At 41.5% G+C, this 17,457-nt stretch overlaps 1 protein-coding gene across 2 annotated transcripts; it reads left to right on the plus strand.

Annotated features, from left to right (window-relative positions):
• Positions 1-304: 304 nt before the first annotated feature.
• On the plus strand, positions 305-16,461 carry LOC149311408 (ras-related protein Rab-23). 2 transcript variants are annotated; one of them, XM_089528566.1, is made up of 7 exons: positions 305-487; positions 5,193-5,412; positions 6,752-6,837; positions 9,931-10,087; positions 12,269-12,351; positions 13,056-13,148; positions 14,082-16,461. In XM_089528566.1, the coding sequence occupies exons 2-7, from the start codon at positions 5,258-5,260 to the stop codon at positions 14,219-14,221; spliced, it is 714 nt and encodes a 237-aa protein (XP_089384692.1). In that variant the 5' UTR covers positions 305-487; positions 5,193-5,257; the 3' UTR covers positions 14,222-16,461. The 2 variants fall into 2 exon arrangements, with proteins under 2 accessions (XP_089384692.1, XP_089384693.1); XM_089528567.1 differs by lacking the exon at positions 305-487 and adding an exon at positions 3,854-3,993.
• Positions 16,462-17,457: the final 996 nt, after the last annotated feature.

The following is a 17,457-nucleotide window of genomic DNA, read 5'->3' on the forward strand; positions in this document are numbered from 1 at the left end:
GGGAGGAAAGAATTAAAGAGGGAAGGGAGAAAGGAAGGGAAGTAGGAAGGGAGTGAGGGAGTGAGGGAGGGCCCTCGTCCTGACACGCGTCTGTTGCTGAGGGGCATCCCTGTCCATGACCCGGGTCTTCCTTCCTTCCTTCCTTCCTTCCTTCCTTCCTTCCTCCTCGAGAGAGAGAAGGAGGGAGGGAGGGAGGGAGAGGGCGAGGAACTGCAAATGGCGCGGGGACTCGGGGGGCCTTGGCGGCTCTTTCCCTGAGGAGGAGGAGGAGGAGACAGGCCACCAGCCAGGAAGCCTCCCTCCCTTCTTCTTTCTTTCTGAGGCGGGGTTTCCGGAGCCAGAGGTGAAGCGGGGAGAGAGGAGGAGAGGCTGCTGCTGCTGCTGCTGAGGGAAGAGGAGGGGAGCCGGCGGCGGTGGCGCTGGCGCTGGCGGGGAGTGGGCGCTGCTAGGGGCGGCTCTGCTTCCCCGGAGCCCCTGCTGCAGGAGGGTAAGGCTGGGCAGAGGGAGGGTGTTTGGGGCAAAGAGGTGCCCTTGTTGCCGGGGTCGGGAGAGGGGCCCTCCATCCCTGCCTGCCTGGCTCACTTATTCTGCAGCCTCCGTTCAGAGCCCTTTCAGACCTGGCCACTTGGCCACATCTGCCCAGGGAGGGCTTTGCCATTGCCTTCCCTGAGGCTGAGGCTGAGGCCGAGGCTGAGAGAGTGTCACCCTGTCTCTGTGGGTCTCCATGGCTCAGCAGGGACTCCAGCCCCGGACTCCAGAGACACAGCCCAGCCCTCACAACACTAGGCTAGGATGGCCCTCACACACACACACACACACACACACATGTATAGTACACACAATCATGTGTATATATATATATATATATATACACACACACATACATATATGCACACACACAGTACACACACACACATGAACACATACTTATACACATACACACATATATAAACACAATTACTGGTCAACAACCAAATAGATCTTACTACTCCAATAAAAACACAATCATATATATATATATATATATATATATGCACACATATATGCATACACACCTATATATGCATGAACACACACATATACACTTATATAGAAACACATACAGAGAGAGAGAAAGACATACATTTTGTGTGCCTCCAAGTCATTTTTTACTTAGGGGTTTTCTTGGCAAGGTTTGTTCAGAGGGGGTTTTGCCATTGCCATCTCCTGAGGCTGAGAGAGTGTGACTGGCCCATGGCCACCCAGTGGGTTTCATGGCTGAGCAGGGATTCGAACCCTGGTCTCCAGCCATAGCCCAGTGCTCAAACCACTATGTCCTGCTGGCTTGAGTTTCATATACTTTTACTTATCCCTAGGGTGATTGGTGGGGTGAAAGGGCACTCAGTACATGCTCAGAGACATCCTTGTCTTCATTGCCCCAGGCCTGTTTCTCCAGTCAGATGTAAACATTGCTCCCCTGGGTCATTTGGAGCTTTTGCTGAGAGAATATTAGGCCAGAGCTTAGGAAATCTTAGGTGGAGGTGTTGGACTAGAAACCTTAAGGGTATATTCTAATACAGTTGGCTCTCCACATGAGTTTGGTGGGTTTGATTAACATGTTCTCTCTTGGAATCTAGGCCCTCCTCCAGCGCAACTCTGCCAGAAGTTGACCATAGAATTGTGCTGGAGAACCTAGATAGAGAAAACAGCGGTTCCCAACCTCCATGGGGCCCTTAGGGCACTGCATGCACTTCCCAGGTGCTCTGCAACCACTCCAGGAAAATGAAAGAAATAAAAATTGAATGAAATGAAAGAATAAGAATATATTCTTATATATATTCCTAAACACCATTAACCTGTAAGACATAGGGTAGGCCTCTTAGGGGCTCTGCCATAGAAATAAGGGCTCTGTGAGTCAAAAAGGTTGGGAACCCCTGCTCTAGGCATTTGTAGGCCCTCCAACTTGATTCTGTGATCAACTTCTGGCAGATTTCAAATATATAGCCGTATTAGTCTGTAGAATCAGTATGCAGAGAGATCTTGTCGCGCCTTTGAGACTAACTGAAAGAAAGAAATTGGCAGCATGAGCTTTCATAGACTTGAGTCTACTTCCTCAGATGCATTTGGCTGGAAGCCAGGCACAGATATATATGTGCCATTGGTATGTCAATTCAAATTACAAATCCTTTGTGTATGGAGATGAAGTTGCAGGTCCAGTTTTAGATGGTCGTTAGCGCACAAAGGCATAGGAATTTTGCAACTTCATTTCCATACACAAAAGATTTGTAATTTGAACTGACATCCTCACATACCAGTGGCATATATATATATATATATATACACGTCTGTGCCTGACTTCCACTCCACCAAATGCATCTGAGGAAGTAGACTGAAGGCTACAAAAGCTCATGCTGCCAATTTCTTCTGGCAGATGTTGACCATGGAGTTGCACTGGAGGTCCTGCAGGTTCCCAAGGAGGTATTATCTCGGGTAAAAAGAAGTGTTTTTTTATTCACGGTTTTTCAACATTCACAGGGGTCCTTCATCCCTCACTCCAGCGAATGTGAAGGGACCACTGTACTGAGAAATCTTTACCAATGTATTGATAAAAATGGTGTACTTTTCACCTGTACAGTATGCTACCTGTGACTTGGCTCCAGTGTGACGTAGTGATCTGAGTGTTGGACTGTGATTCTGGGTTCGATTCCCGACTTGGTCATGAAACCCACTGAGTGACCTTGGGAAAGTCACACACTCTCAACCTCAGGAGAAGGCAATGGCAAACCTCATCTGAAAAAAATGTGCCAAGAAAACTCCATGATAGGATCACTTCTATTCAAGTTGTTTCCGACCTGTGGCAACCCTAAGACAAACCTATCATGGGGTTTTCTCAGCAAGATTTATTCAGAGGGGGTTTGCCATTGCCATCCTCTGAGGCTGAGAGTGTGGTTTGCCCAAGGTTACCCAGTGCATTTCCATGATTGAGTTGGGATTCAAACCCTGGTCTTCAGAGTCATAGTCCAACACTCAAACCGTTATACCACACTGGCTTGCACCTTTACTATACTGTGCCCTATATCATATGGAAAGTCATGGTATCCACATTGCACATTCTTGGTGCTAATATGGGGGCTTCACACAGATGCATGGTGTAAGGAATGGTCTGTGTTTGTTTGACAACCTTATGTACCTGTTGCACTATACTGAGAACTCAACAGCATTGTGTGGAAGTGCGGTTGCCATAATTTTCCACTAAAACCTAGGACAAAATGTGGAACAAAATCTAGACCAAACTGTAGGACAACTGCAGGACAAAACTCAGCCCAAAATGTGGGACAGTTAAGAAAAATGGAAGACCTTAAATGTCCTACATTTTGGGCTGAGTTTTGTCCTGCAGTTGTCCTACAGTTTGGTCTAGATTTTGTCCTACATTTTATCCCAGGTTTTAGTGGACAATTATGGCAACCCAAAGCCACAATGTGGAAGGGGCTGTCATGGGAATATGGCCTTTAGTTATTCTTAAAACACCTAAGTATGCTAAAGGCACCAGATCCCATTTGTTCTCGGAAGCTAAGCAAAGTCGGCCCTGCTTAGTACTTGGTTGGGAGCCCTTCAACAAATACCAGGTGCTGTAAGCTATATTTCAGAGGAAGGAACTGGCAACACCACCTCTGAGTATTCCTTGCCTAAGAAAACCCTATGAAATTCATGGAGATGGCATAAGTCAACAGGCAATTGAAGGCACACACAACACAGAGACACAAAATTGAGGCTGGAACCATTACTGACTTAGCAAACTTTCTCCTATGACCAGCCCTCAGAACTGCTATTCAGATTATGTAAGGAGTGAGTTATGACATTTGAGTCAGTTTCTTCAGGCAGCCAAAGGAAGTATGATTTAGGAAGGACCTCAATTCTTTTTTGATTATTAGATTTTTGTTTTGCTTTTGCACAGTGGCCGTGGGAGGGTAGGATACTAGATTTATAGGATTAACTCAACACTGGAATGTATTGGTAAGTATTAAGTATTTTTCTAGCTGTGACTTGGCATGAGTGGAATTACTCCATCTCTTTTCCCCTTCAGCTGTCAGGTACAGATATTTTTGTTCAGATAGGCTTTTAAGATGACTTGTTTTTTAAGTAGATTTTAGCTGCTGTTCACTTTTTCTTGGTGTAATTTTAGTTCTGTTTTTAATAATTGTTTAATGTCTTAATTATGTTAAATTTATTTTATCTGTGAGCACTATTTTTTATTATAAACATGGGAAATAAAATTAATAAAGAAGTACAACAATGAATTTGAAAGGTTTTAAAGTCCTCTCATAAATATTGACTAGTATCACACAAAGCGTAACTCGTAAAGATGGTGTGTAAATGCTGGCTAACGGGAGGTTTCTGTTTCCTTCAGACACATGGCAGAACTTCTAATGATTTTTAATACCTCCAGTATTGCTACACAACGGCCCAGGGAATCTTTATGCTCAACCAGAATCAGAGATAGAGTTGGAAGAGGCCTCATGAACCATCAAATCCAACCCTTATCCAATACAGGGTCTCTAGCTAAGGCATCCCCAGCAGGTAGCTCTCCATCTTCCTTTTGAAGATATCCAGAGAAGGGGACCCCCACTACTTCTCCAGGCAATTGGTTCCACTGCTGACCTGTTCTTACTGTCAATAATGGGGAGGGTTGTATATTCCCTCCTTGGACAGGATGACATGACGGCTGTGGATGCCTTCCTAACATCGGTAGGTCCCTGTCCAAAGTGCCAGGTCTTCAGCCAGCGTTATGACATTTCCTGTCTCCTTTCCCATGTACTGGTTCATTGTCCTAGGATGCCCTCAGGGGAGAGAAGACCCCAAGATTTATTTTAGGCCACAGAAGTTTCTCTTCCCCACACTAATACTAATAACTGCTGCTACAGCTTTGTGCCAAAGTCCCAGTGCTAAGACATATTGTCTGCTTGGGAGTGGCCTGTGGAAGACAACAACGCATTAACATGCCATGTACTGTAAATGGTGTAGTGCATATTGTGCATGTTGAATGTCTGTGGAAAGACTAGAAGTCAAAACGTCTTTGGCATGGTTGTTTTATTGTTTTGCTTTTGTGTAGAGCTTTGTACACTGCTAATGTCAAAATAATCAAGAATCCTAGCGCACGTCTCTCTCTTTGATCACAAACAAATTGCTAATAATTCTGTCTCCCTCCATTTTAGTTCCATCATCAGGAAGATCTGAATTAAGATTCTGAAGTAGCGGCAGCCTTCTGTGACTTGCCAAGATGTTGGAGGAAGATATGGAAGTGGCCATCAAGGTGGTAGTGGTTGGAAATGGAGCTGTTGGGAAATCCAGTATGATCCAGAGATATTGCAAAGGGATTTTTACAAAAGACTACAAGAAAACTATTGGAGTTGATTTCCTGGAAAGAGAAATGCAGTATGTATTTTAACAGTTGAGAACACAACTCCTCCTTGCTATTTTTTTTATTGATGTGTATACATATTTTTAATTTAGTATGTTTAATGTTTTTGTAAGTGCTGAACTAATGTGTCCACAAGAAACTGTTGTGACACTGTTCTTTTTTTCTTGGAAGTAAAAGTGAGGCATTCATATGCAAATTGTAGTCTGCAGTCTTTCTACAGAAGTGTCAGATTCACGTATTTGAACAATACATGTAAAAATGCTCATGCTCTGTATATGAAGGGAAATCTGCTTTTCCAGTAGTGGCAAGATGACTGGGAATGAAGGAAAAAGAAGGAACAATTTATATAGACAACTTGTATATTCTAATAAAAGTAAGCTGGAATTTAAAGTTCTATTCAACTTAATTCTCTGCCATAGAGTAGTTGTATTAAACTCTAAAGGAAGTAGAGTGCTTTAATTTCTCACTAAACTAAATAAAATAAGATCCAGTATGATTCAGTGGTTAAAGTGTTGGATTTTGACCCAGGTGACCTAGGTTCAAATCTACATTCAGTTGTAAAACCACTGAGTGACCATTGTACAGTCATTCTTATCTAACCTACTTCACAGGTCTTTTTGTGAGGACAAAAGGGATGGGAGAAAACCTTTGATTTTTTTCTAGGTATTCTAAGGGAACTTATGCTAAAGAGTGGGATAACAATGGATTTACATCAGTCAGTTTGGCTACATTCATTGACATTTTGTCTTAGTGAACAGCCCTTCAGTTCACCTTCCTCAGGTTAAGGTATCTGATTTTTGCTCTCTACTTCATATTCCTTTGTGTTGTGGAGGATTTCTCATTCCTCAGGATCACCTCTGAAGATGGAGCTGAAGTGGATAGGAATCAGTGGAGAAACTTGGTTGCCCCATATTTTATGAGGTGGCAATACCATTCCACACAACCCATTGAAAAGAAGTGGGATGGGTTAGGACTTCCTGAAAAGAAGTGGGATGGCATCCCTATCTATTTCAAGCACTACCTCTATATCCATATTTCCTTTTCTTTGTTTAATAATATGCTTTAATACAGCCTTCTCTTAGTCAGTACCCACCAGATGATGGAAGCTATAGTCTAACAGCACTGGAGGATGCCAGGTTGAATAAGGTTAGGGAATGTGTGTTTCCCAGTTGTTGAACTGTCGCTCCCATCATCTTTCAACATTGGCTGTTCTATCTGGGGCTGGTGAGAGATGATGTCCAATAAAAAAAACCCATCTTAGATGTAGATAATGATTGCTTTAATGTTCCAGCTCATTAATAATGCTGGAAGTTTATATATTTATTATAAACATTTATTTACATTTATTTTTAGAGTCAATGGTGAAGATGTCCGACTGATGCTCTGGGACACAGCAGGTCAAGAAGAATTTGATGCTATTACTAAAGCATATTACAGAGGTGGGTAGAATTATTATGTAATTGTGTAAATACTACTAGGCTGTTCTAATGTTTGTTAATGTCAACAGCAGAGGTTCTCCAGAAAGCAAGTACATTTAAATTAACATTTTTGTATTTGCCTTAGTTAGATTAATACTTTTTTCTTACTATTAAAGATACATTCACAGTTGCATTCTGTTCATTCTTATCTGCCACTGAGGAAAATACTTAAATTATAAACATACTTATTGTTCCCCCAAAATTAACCTTTTACAACATACTAATGCTATGAAACAGAATCATCTTCTTCAAGGAAGTATTCTGCCTATAAAAAACATATTGTACCCAAACTTTTGCAAACGGATTGTGTCAGTTTGTTTTCATGTATAGTAAATACCCTAAAGGCCCCAGGTTCTGTCTGGTTAGTAGTTGGATGGGAGTCTGCCAGTGAATACCAGGTGCTGGCACTTCCATTTCAGAAGAATGACTGGCTAAACCACCTCTGAGTATTCCTTGCCTAGGAAAGCCCTGGCCTATGAAATTCATGTGGTCGTCACAAGTTGACAGGTGACTTGAAGGCACATGCACACATGCACGTACACACCAGCTTACCATTTTATTGCTAACAACCTTAGTACATCTTTTAGTGTCCAGGTGAGTCCAACAATGCAGTGCACATGGCAGTTATTTCCACCTGGAAGCCTGCACCTTCTTAACATACAAGGTCCTTTGAAGTCCCTAGTCCTTTGAAGAGTTCCTCTGTCTCTGTAGCTGCTGTCTTGAGCTGCTAAGCATGTAATCCCTTTAAGTGACTGAGCCAGTTGTCATAACAAATTAGCAAATTACACTGAACATGTGTGTTTTGGGGACCAAAATATTTGAAATTGTCTTCATGGTGGTAGTACTGTCAGCACTGATATCTGGCAGGTTGGGTACCTATTTATTTTTCCTCACCTTCCACGGTGAAACTGCTGACTAAACAGATTTCTCCAGAGAGGTGAAATAGTCTGGTAATGAACAGTTTCTTGTTTCCTGACAGGGTGCTTTTTGATGATAGTGTGGGACAGATAATAATTGTTTCCTGTTTTGGAGATTAGCAGAAGTTTGGTACAGATTTCTAGAAGCATGACAGTGGGTCACTTACTAGAAGAAAGTTTGCCATTCAATTTCTGGTTTGGAGAGAATCTTGATCTGTTTTAATGATTCTAAGAACATTGTTGCCTTGTCAGTAATGACAGCAGACATGCCAAGGAAAAGCAGATAATGCCACCAGTGGCTCTTAAACTCCAATAGAAATCATGTTAGCAGTCTGGTGCATTTTTAGGAATTCCCTAAGGCTGGAGTAGAAAATGTAGAAAATTGCTGAAAGCTTCCACCAGGCACTGAAGAGACAATACATTTTTCAGTGTAACATTTAAACAGAAAATCTGTTTACAACATCAACTGTGCAGATGGCTGAAGTAGGAACTTTGGAGAAACCATCTGCTTTTTGCCTGGTTCTTGTCCACCTGTGCCTATAACTTTTATTAGAGTCTGGCCAGAGCAGAAAGGAGTAAAATGGGTGGAAAAAGTGCAAATCATGGGCCACATATTATCCCTGACCCCACTGTTGTGGCCCTTTAAGTCTCTGGGCATTTCCCCAAAGCCCCCAGATGCCCTGAAAAATATTAATATAATTGCACGATTTTCAGGCAATATTTTACCCAAACTTCAAACACTTCAAAATCACAAGATACATCATTTTACTTCATTTTAAATTCCTACACCCCTCCCCCCGCCCCCCAACTTGGCTTCAAACTGGCCAGAATAGAGACTGGAAATGATATGATGCCACTTCTGGTGTGTCACTGATGCATTGGTACATCCTGCGGTGGGGGTGGGGGGGTTGGCCTCTGCTCCCAGTCACTAGCCTATTTGTGCTATAAGTTAAGGAACTGCAATAAGAAGAATTACCATGGAATTCCTATTAAAGCAAAGGCTCAGAAAAAGTAGCCAATAAACCTAACAGATGTAAAATGTAATATATTGCCTTGTTGCCTATCTTCCATTGTTCCAGATGCTATTGTAAAATCATATCCAGGATTTGTAATGGAGTTTTTGTACTGGCTTAAAAACTAAAGCTATATGGTGAACCCTCTTATTTAACTGACATTACATCCAACAAAATAGAAAATAATTAATATACTGACATACCAGCTTTTTAAAGTGTGACTTTGCAAGTATTTCTTACAATCCTGCTTTGTAAGAACTTCAGTTAAGGCCTAGGATATTAGCTTACATTAGATACATATGGTTTCTTACTGTTCTTAGTACAAGAGTGCTTACCCAGAACTCTAGTATGATACTTACCAGTCTGAAATTATTTTTCATTCACTGGGAGCAACAGGCTAGGATGTCACAAGTAGCCAGCTTTTATAAAACCAGGCACTGCTATTCATTGTTCAGCTTCAGGTATTCCAATAAGACACTCATTACATGTTTGGCTTTAAACTGCACTATAAAGAAATTAAGCATTGATTCTGAAATGCAAGATCCTGTTTTACTGTGTAGCCTCAATACTTGAATTATGTGTAAAGACTGAAAGTCTTTTCATTATGGTGTGACAATCAAAGTCCATATTTGTTTGTTTTTTTAATCATATGAGTAATGTAGAGGATGTGGTCTGCAGTTGATGGAAGCAAATGATTGCTATATGTATTTTCTGTAGTTTTCCAAGCTGCTTTTAATGTGTATTTTGTATATGTTCATATGATAAAAACATATCCAGACTTGGAAATGTAAAATGCAAAGGCACAACTTTTACATAATATGGTAATCCTACATACAGTGCATTGGCATGAACCTTTGAAAGTAAAGGGCTGTTGCTATTTTAAAATAAATAGACAATTTGAAGCCTTCTCACCAGGTAGTGCATACTTTTCCATAATTGCTTAATTCTTTCACTACTGTAAATTGAGCTATGAAGGCACTTCGTAGGTTTCTTACGTTTTAGGCTCTGAGAACCTGGTAACACCAATAGCACACAAAACTCTCCTATTTGAGATGCTTGGTACTTTTGATTAATTTAATTCAATTGAACAGAAATTAATCTTATATGTGTTTTTTGTCTTTCAGGAGCCCAAGCTTGTGTACTTGTATTTTCAACCATTGACAGGGAATCTTTTGAAGCAATCCCTACCTGGAAGGAGAAAGTAGTATCTGAAGTTGGAGACATTCCTACAGTGCTTGTTCAGAATAAAATTGACCTGCTAGATTATTCTTGCATAAAGAAGTAGGTGCTTTCTCTGTAGTTTGTGAAATCAATATCTCCGTCTGGGCATCGACAGGGGAAGTGTGACCCTGTTGGTGCTCTTGGACATCTCAGTGGCCTTTGATACCATTGACCATGGTATCCTTCTGGAATAGTTGAGGGAGTTGGGTATTGGAGGCACTGCACTCCAGTGGCTCCATTCCTACCTCTCAGGCAGATTCCAGATGGTGATGCTGGGGGACAGCTGCTCTTCTAAAAGAGAGCTGACATCTGGCATCCTTCAGGGCACCATCCTACCCCCCATGCTGTTTAACATTTACATGAAGCCATTGGGTGAGATCATCCAGAGACATGGGGTGCAGTGTTATCAGTATGCTGATGACACCCACATTTATTTCTCTATGTCTCCGACTGCTGCAGTGACTAAGGATGGCATCTCTCCTCTGGATGCCTGCCTTGACTCAGTAATGGGCTGGATGAGGGAAAACAAACTCAAGCTGAATCCAGAGAAAATGGAGGTATTTGCAATAGGTACCTCAAGTATGGGGATGAAGATTTGTCAACCAGTTCTGGACGGGGTCACACTTCCCCTAAAGGACAAAGCTTGCAGTTTGGGTACTCCTGGACTCGTCGCTACAATTGTCATCTCAAGTGAATGCGACAGCCAGGAGTGCTTGGTACCAACTTCGGTTGATACGCCAACTGCCCCTACCTGGACCAAAAGGACCTAAAAATTATTGTGATACTTCCAAGTGGTTTATTGAGGACTGGCTTGTTAGTTAAACTTGGCTTGTTAGTTAAACCCCTTCACCAAGAGGTTAGTCTACCTTGGTTTGTGTATGCAAATAGTGTTTTAATTCTGAATGGCTGGAAAAGAAGTAATAGCCACTTGTTTAAAGTATGTTTACTTCCTTATACAGTCGGCCCTTCTTATACGCGGATTTGCCATCCGCGGATTTGAGCATCCACGGATGGCAAAACGGGAAGTTGTCCCCAATGGTCGTGCACGCACGCCGCCATTAGGGACAACTTCCTTCTCCTCCCTCGCTTCCCTCCTCACTTCCCTCCCTGCCTCCCTCCCTTCCCTTCCTCTTACTTACCTTGAAAGTCTCGGTGCGGCTGCTTGGTCTCTGCTGCTGCGGGACAAGCTGGGTGGCGGCGGAGGCCAGCCTCGGCTTCCTTGCCGCCACTGTGAAAGGGCGCGATGGCGGTGCTGGAGGCCTCTTGGCCCCCAACAGCACCGCCACCGGGCCTTTCCCGCGGCGGTGGCGAGGAAGCAGGGCTGCCGCGCCGGAAGCCTCCTCTTCAAAAAAAAAAGTACGGGGGCGGCAAAGAGGAGGCGCAGAGGGCAGCATCACCAGAGGCCTTCAAGGCCTCCGGCACCGTCACCCGACCTCCTCACCACTGCAGAAGGGGCAGGTGTCGGTGCTGGGGCCCTCTTGGCCTCCAACACCAGTATCCGGCCCTTCCGTGGAGGCATGGAGGAGGCTGGAGGCCGGCGCTGGAGGCCTTGAAGGCCTCCGGCGCAGCAGCCCTGCTTCCTCGCCGCCGCTACGGGAAAGGCCCGGTGGCAGTGCTGTTGGGGGCCAAGAGGCCTCCAGCACCGCCATCATGTCCTTTCACGGCGGCAGTGAGGAAGCTGAGGCTTGGCCGCCGCCGCCAGGCGGCTTGTCCCGCAGCTGTGGTGGCAGAGGCCAAGCAGCCGCACCGAGACTTTCAAGGTAAGTAAGAGGAAGGGAAGAGAGGGAGGGAGGCAGGGAGGGAAGCGAGGAGGGAAGGGAGGACGGAAGCGAGGGAGGAGAGGTGGGGGGGCCAGGGACTTTTGTCCCAATGGTGGCGCACGTGCACGTGCGCCGCCATTGGGACAAATGGGACTTGAGCATACACGGATTTTGGTATATGCGGGGGGGGGTGTCCGGGACAGATCCCCCCCGTATACTGAGGGCCCACTGTATTTCATAACATTACGACCATGGTTTATTTTTCATACTGTTTCAGGTCACTCTGCTCTTTGTGTAGCAAATAGATATAATGCAATATTTGTCCACAGCACCCTTTCCACTGCCTTTACAGAGTTAATGTTCAATAATATGCTTTATTAAATTAGGGTTAATCTGAAAATGATTAACTGAAAACAGTCCAAATTCTATATGTTAGAAAATAGCTAATCTCCAAAACATTTATTTTCTTTCCTCGATATAGCGAAGAAGCAGAGGCACTAGCAAAAAAGCTAAAATTAAGATTCTATCGAACATCTGTAAAGGAAGACCTAAATGTAACAGAAGGTAAGTAGCTGCTGATCTAGACCTGTGATTTATTCAGGTGCCAGTTTTTAATCAGATCAGCATTATTATCTGTTAAAAAAATTATTGTTTCCAGTAGTGCTTGCGCTTCTTCTTGCCACTTGATTTTCTATGTGCAGGGAATCAGTTTGGGTGGACGATCATTTGGTTCGGGTGTATCCCAAATACATTTTAACCACCTCAGTGAAAGCAAAGCCTCAGTAAAGTAACTTTCTTCTTTGTGGTTTTTGTGCAGTTCAAGCGCATGTAGAGGTTTGGGCAGGACTCCTGCCAAAAACTAGCATTAGGAGCTTCCCATGTGGAGTTCTGCACAGGAATAGAATTCTGTATGTGATTCTACAGATTTCCACTTGGAAGAAATACGGTTACAGCTAATAGTCCTGTCCTTCTCAAGCTGAATTTAATTCCAAAATAGATGATTAACAAATTAGTGAAACTAATTACTGTAACAGATATAGACAGCCAAGAGTGTGTGTCAGTGGTTAGCACATGGGTTACATCCAGAGTCAATCCCTGGCATCTCCAGGTGAGGCTAGGAAAGAGTCTTTTCTTACACTCTAGAGAGAGGGCTGGCACTGTAGACCAGGGATGGGGAAATGGCAGCTGAACATCTTTTTTAATTCTTGAGCAGTAGAAAGTAGTGGATATTTTTCTGATGCCTTAACTTAGCTTTTTGTATGCTGCAGTTTTTAGGTATTTGGCTGAGAAATACCTTCAAAAACTCAAACAACGAATAGTTGAAGACCCAGAAGTAGTTCATACAAGTAGTAACAGAATTGGTATGTATGCGGTAATAAATTGTACTCATACAATATTACTCACAAAATGCACTGTTGGCTGTGAGGGAGCCTTTTCTATCCCTTATTACATGAATCAGAACATTTAATTTGGCAAATTACTACAGGAGATCTCTGCTGTTTTCCTTTTGTAATATAGGTATTTGTGGTCATGATGACTTTGTCCAATCATCACAATATAGCACTGATCATGTTGGCCACTCCTCTTAAATGTTTGTACACAGATTTATGTAGTGGATGGGAAATGCATGATATCCTACCTATGTGGAGGGGGAAATTAATTTCCATTGGTAGTAAATATGCTGGTAAAAATATACAAAGGATGTTAATAGATCTGGCATCTGGCAAAAAGAGCTCCATAAACTCCTTTGTACAGATACACTCTTTCCTTAAAATATTTCATCGTCAGTTTGACAATAGTGCTGCTTTGCAGTTGACTTTGAATGCTTTAAAAATCTTTCAAGGACCCTTTTCTCCCCTCCCCCCCCCCCCCGCCCTTACTATTTATTATGTCTAAAAGTAAGGCATCTTGGCTGTGCTGCTTTAGTTGCCAGGAGATGAGTAAACATGTGTGCCAATATCCATTAACTTAGGTTTAGCCCTTGTATTGAAAATTAGCTTGACAGTGACTTATATTTATTCAGATCGGCTTTAGATTTTTAACGTGCAGATCATAATTTGATTAGGAAGTGAGAAAAAGAAAGAAAAAGTGAACAAAATGAAGAGAAATTGTGTAATGCTACTAATTTCCACTTGTATTTTTCTTGTCAAAATGTATAGGGGACATCTCCAGGCTTCAGAATGACTCTCGTTTTTAAAAGAAACCCTTAAAAGCTCAGCACTTTGTGCCTGTACCTCAAACATGGTCAGCTTGTGTGCATGTAACAATTTTTTCTGTGTTTTAATTTTCTATAGGTGTCTTCAACACAGCAGGCGGAAGTCATTCTGGCCAGAATTCTAATTTGCTTAATGGTGGGGATGTCATCAGTCTTAGGCCAAACAAACAAAGGACCAAGAAAAATAGAAGCCCTTTTAGCAATTGCAGCATACCCTAATCCTGCTGCATAAAGAAGGGAAGAGTCTGGCGAAGCTGATCCGATGAAGTCTGTAAGGAACGTGGCTGCCTGTAGTGGTGTTTTACCAGTGCTTTAGCAGATGTTGCACACTTTGGATCCCACAATGATAGTGGGTACTGCTGTTAAAATGAGTTGTTGTTATTATTGATATATAATGGGACTCCTGGTGGCATGGAAATAGAACCATTGCCCCTTGCATTTATTTTATTTTTAATAGGACAACTTTCCAGTTGAAAGGTATGATGTCTTAAAGTGTACAGTAGATTTCACTTTTTTAACATTGAGCTGAAATGCTTAAATACTAATATTATACATACTGTCCAAGATAAAATTGCATTTCCTGCTTAGTTGACACTCATTAACAAGTTAATTTAAAACAGATATTAAACATTCTTAAACTGCCTACCACACATTCCAGCAACATTGATGGTGCAATATTTATATAGCTAATGAATTTCTGTGCAAACCTACATAGAAATATGCTGACACATCCATGCTAATAAAACTGATACCAGGACCAGCTAGAAGGGCCTGATAAATTCTAAAGTGGCATCTTAAAATTATTTTTTTGAAACTAACTTTTGAACAAGCCTTTCTCAAATGGTACTACTGCCAATGTTCAAATCATCCCTGCATTGTGGGCCTTAACTTTAAAAATTTCTCCTGTGCCAAAAACTAATATTTATGCTGCTACACTTAGATATTTACTCAGTTTTATGCCAGATGTAAGTTCTAAATTTTAACAGGGCAAGGAGGTGATAAATGGTACAGCCAGGCAAAACAAGTGCTTCTCTTTAAAAGAAATAGAAATCTGTAGCTTATATATTTATATATTCTAAAGGGAAAAGAATCTTGGTAAAATATAGAGATTAGTTGTCAAAAGATTAAAGTATTTTCAAGGAATTTCTTCAGTGCATCTTGTACTATTATTGTGTTTGGGAAATAAGGTCTTTTTTTCTCTTCTGTCATTTTAAAAACGTGCCTGGTCTTAGTCACACTACATAAATGTAAGCCTGAAATCTTGTTCTTGCTCACCTGGGATAATGGTTCATGGTACTTTTTTGAGTAAACATGCATAGAATCAAGCTGTTGTCCCATTAATATTGATGTACTTCCAATATTAAATGTTTAGAGTGTTAAAACATTTTAAAGCTCATTGATAAAACCTTAACACTAGTTTTCCTTTTGAAGCATGCACCTACTGTACTGCTTCTGTTTACATGTCAATGTAATATTTCAACAATATTTCTGTAACAATGTCCTGCCAGCAGCAAATTGCTCTATTTCTAGGCAGTTTTGAAATACCAGTAGTTTTAGAAGCATATTGTTTCCAAGAGCAAATAACGTGACCTGGAGCTTTACCAGCTGAACTGCGCAATTCTTTTGGAGGATGATCTCTTCTTACAAATAGTACTTTTACTATAAAGATATATGGTGGGAAGATCTAAGTAAATGTATCTTGTTATATTTTTGGAGAAGGTTTCTGACATTCCATAAATTTATATATAATAAACCTGTAATCCAGACTTCCTTCCCAGTGATGTCTCCGCCCAGCTCTCTCACAACATGTGCATGAGAAGCAGACAATTATATATACTTACTGCACATTGTAAGGTTCCATTTGCTTTTGTAACCATTCCCATTGCTGGCAATGAGGTGGGCATTGCAGCTGTCCCTTCCTTCATTTTGAAGTGTTGAATCAAGTCCCATATTTTTAACACGTGTTACCTGGTCACTGGATGGCTGTACATGTATGAATCCAAATTGTATTTGTCTTGCTGTTAAACAATCTCAACTTCTATCTGTAGGGCTCAGTGTGCACATTATTTTTATATGGAAATTTTTACATTAAACTGTTAGCCTTACATGTTTTGTACTTGTGGCTAGAAGGAGTCTGATCTCAATTTCTGTCTCGTTTCCTTTTGTATAAAATAGTACAAATCTAAAGCACAATTGTAACTTGTAATTGCCATTCATGCTACTCTGTGTAAGGCCTTTACATATTCTATGGTTTTCAAAATTGAAAACATGTCTAGAGTGCATGAAGCAGGCGTGAAACAATTTCTGAACATATCATGGATGTACACTGGTGTCTTAAAGTAGTGGTTCTCAAATGGTGGGGCAGGACCCCCAGGGAGGGCGCAGGACAGAGTTGCTCAAGGCGGGGGAGGCTTGAGACTTGGAGGCCCTGATCGCTCCTCCTCTTCCTCTTCCCAAACGTTTTTATGTGTAAAATTTATGCATGCATTGAATTAAATACTGAATTTACATAAATAAAACTGTTCTAATTTGAACGATGTTATTTCCTTATCAGATATTAAAATATACATGTACCTGAATATGAGAATTAAAATACACACTATTTTAAATCATATGCTACATCAAGTGGAGGGACGCGATGTTCACATATAGATGTAAGGGGGGGAGTCCCAAAGGTAAAATGTTTGAGTACCACTGTCTTAAAGGACTCTTGAGGCCTTGTAAGGTGTGGTGGTGGTGGTGGTGATGATGATGATGATGATGATGATGGTGGTGGTCGTGGTGGTGGTTTCCAGGAAATAATTAGGGTTTTTTAAAATTATTATTTCACTTTCTCTATAAAGATGGTTGAATTACAGGAGCAAGTAGCACAAAACAACCATGTGTGTAAATTCTAATTTAGCCTTACTCCTATCCAGAGGTGTCCCTACATAGCCTGCTGAGAAGTTCTCTGCCAAAAGAATGGTCAGTACAGTCAGCTTTGATAGTTTTCATCAAAGGATGGGGAAAGATAGAATTGATCCCACTGTATCTCCAACTAGGTGACTGGTTATTGTCAGACCATTTGTCTTTTCCAAAAGTCCCAGACTAGGAAGGAATTAACATATATAAAGTCCTGAACCGTCTCCATCTATACTCACATCCCTCTTAAGTGGTTTTGAGTGTCGCCATATAATACACAGATGTACTGTGGCTGACAGAAGCTTCCAGAACAGAAACATGCAGCTTACCTGGCATTTAAGGAAAATATCAGTGTTCATTCACACCTTGGATAAAATGTGGTATGTCTATGCTAGGCACAATCTATTTTCAGACACTGTAGTGTCACTGATTCTCCTTTGTTTCAAAGTATTTGGTGCTAGTTATTCTGTCTGATTTACTATACTATCTTTAAAAACCTTTCATTAACTGTGCAGCTATTCATAATGTTGTTTTTTTAAACTACATTTTGAGAA

The sequence above is a fragment of the Sceloporus occidentalis genome, unplaced genomic scaffold (assembly GCF_023333645.1).
Source record: "Sceloporus occidentalis isolate IW3139 unplaced genomic scaffold, rSceOcc1.0.p SCAF_6, whole genome shotgun sequence".
NCBI classification, from domain to species: domain Eukaryota; kingdom Metazoa; phylum Chordata; class Lepidosauria; order Squamata; family Phrynosomatidae; genus Sceloporus; species Sceloporus occidentalis.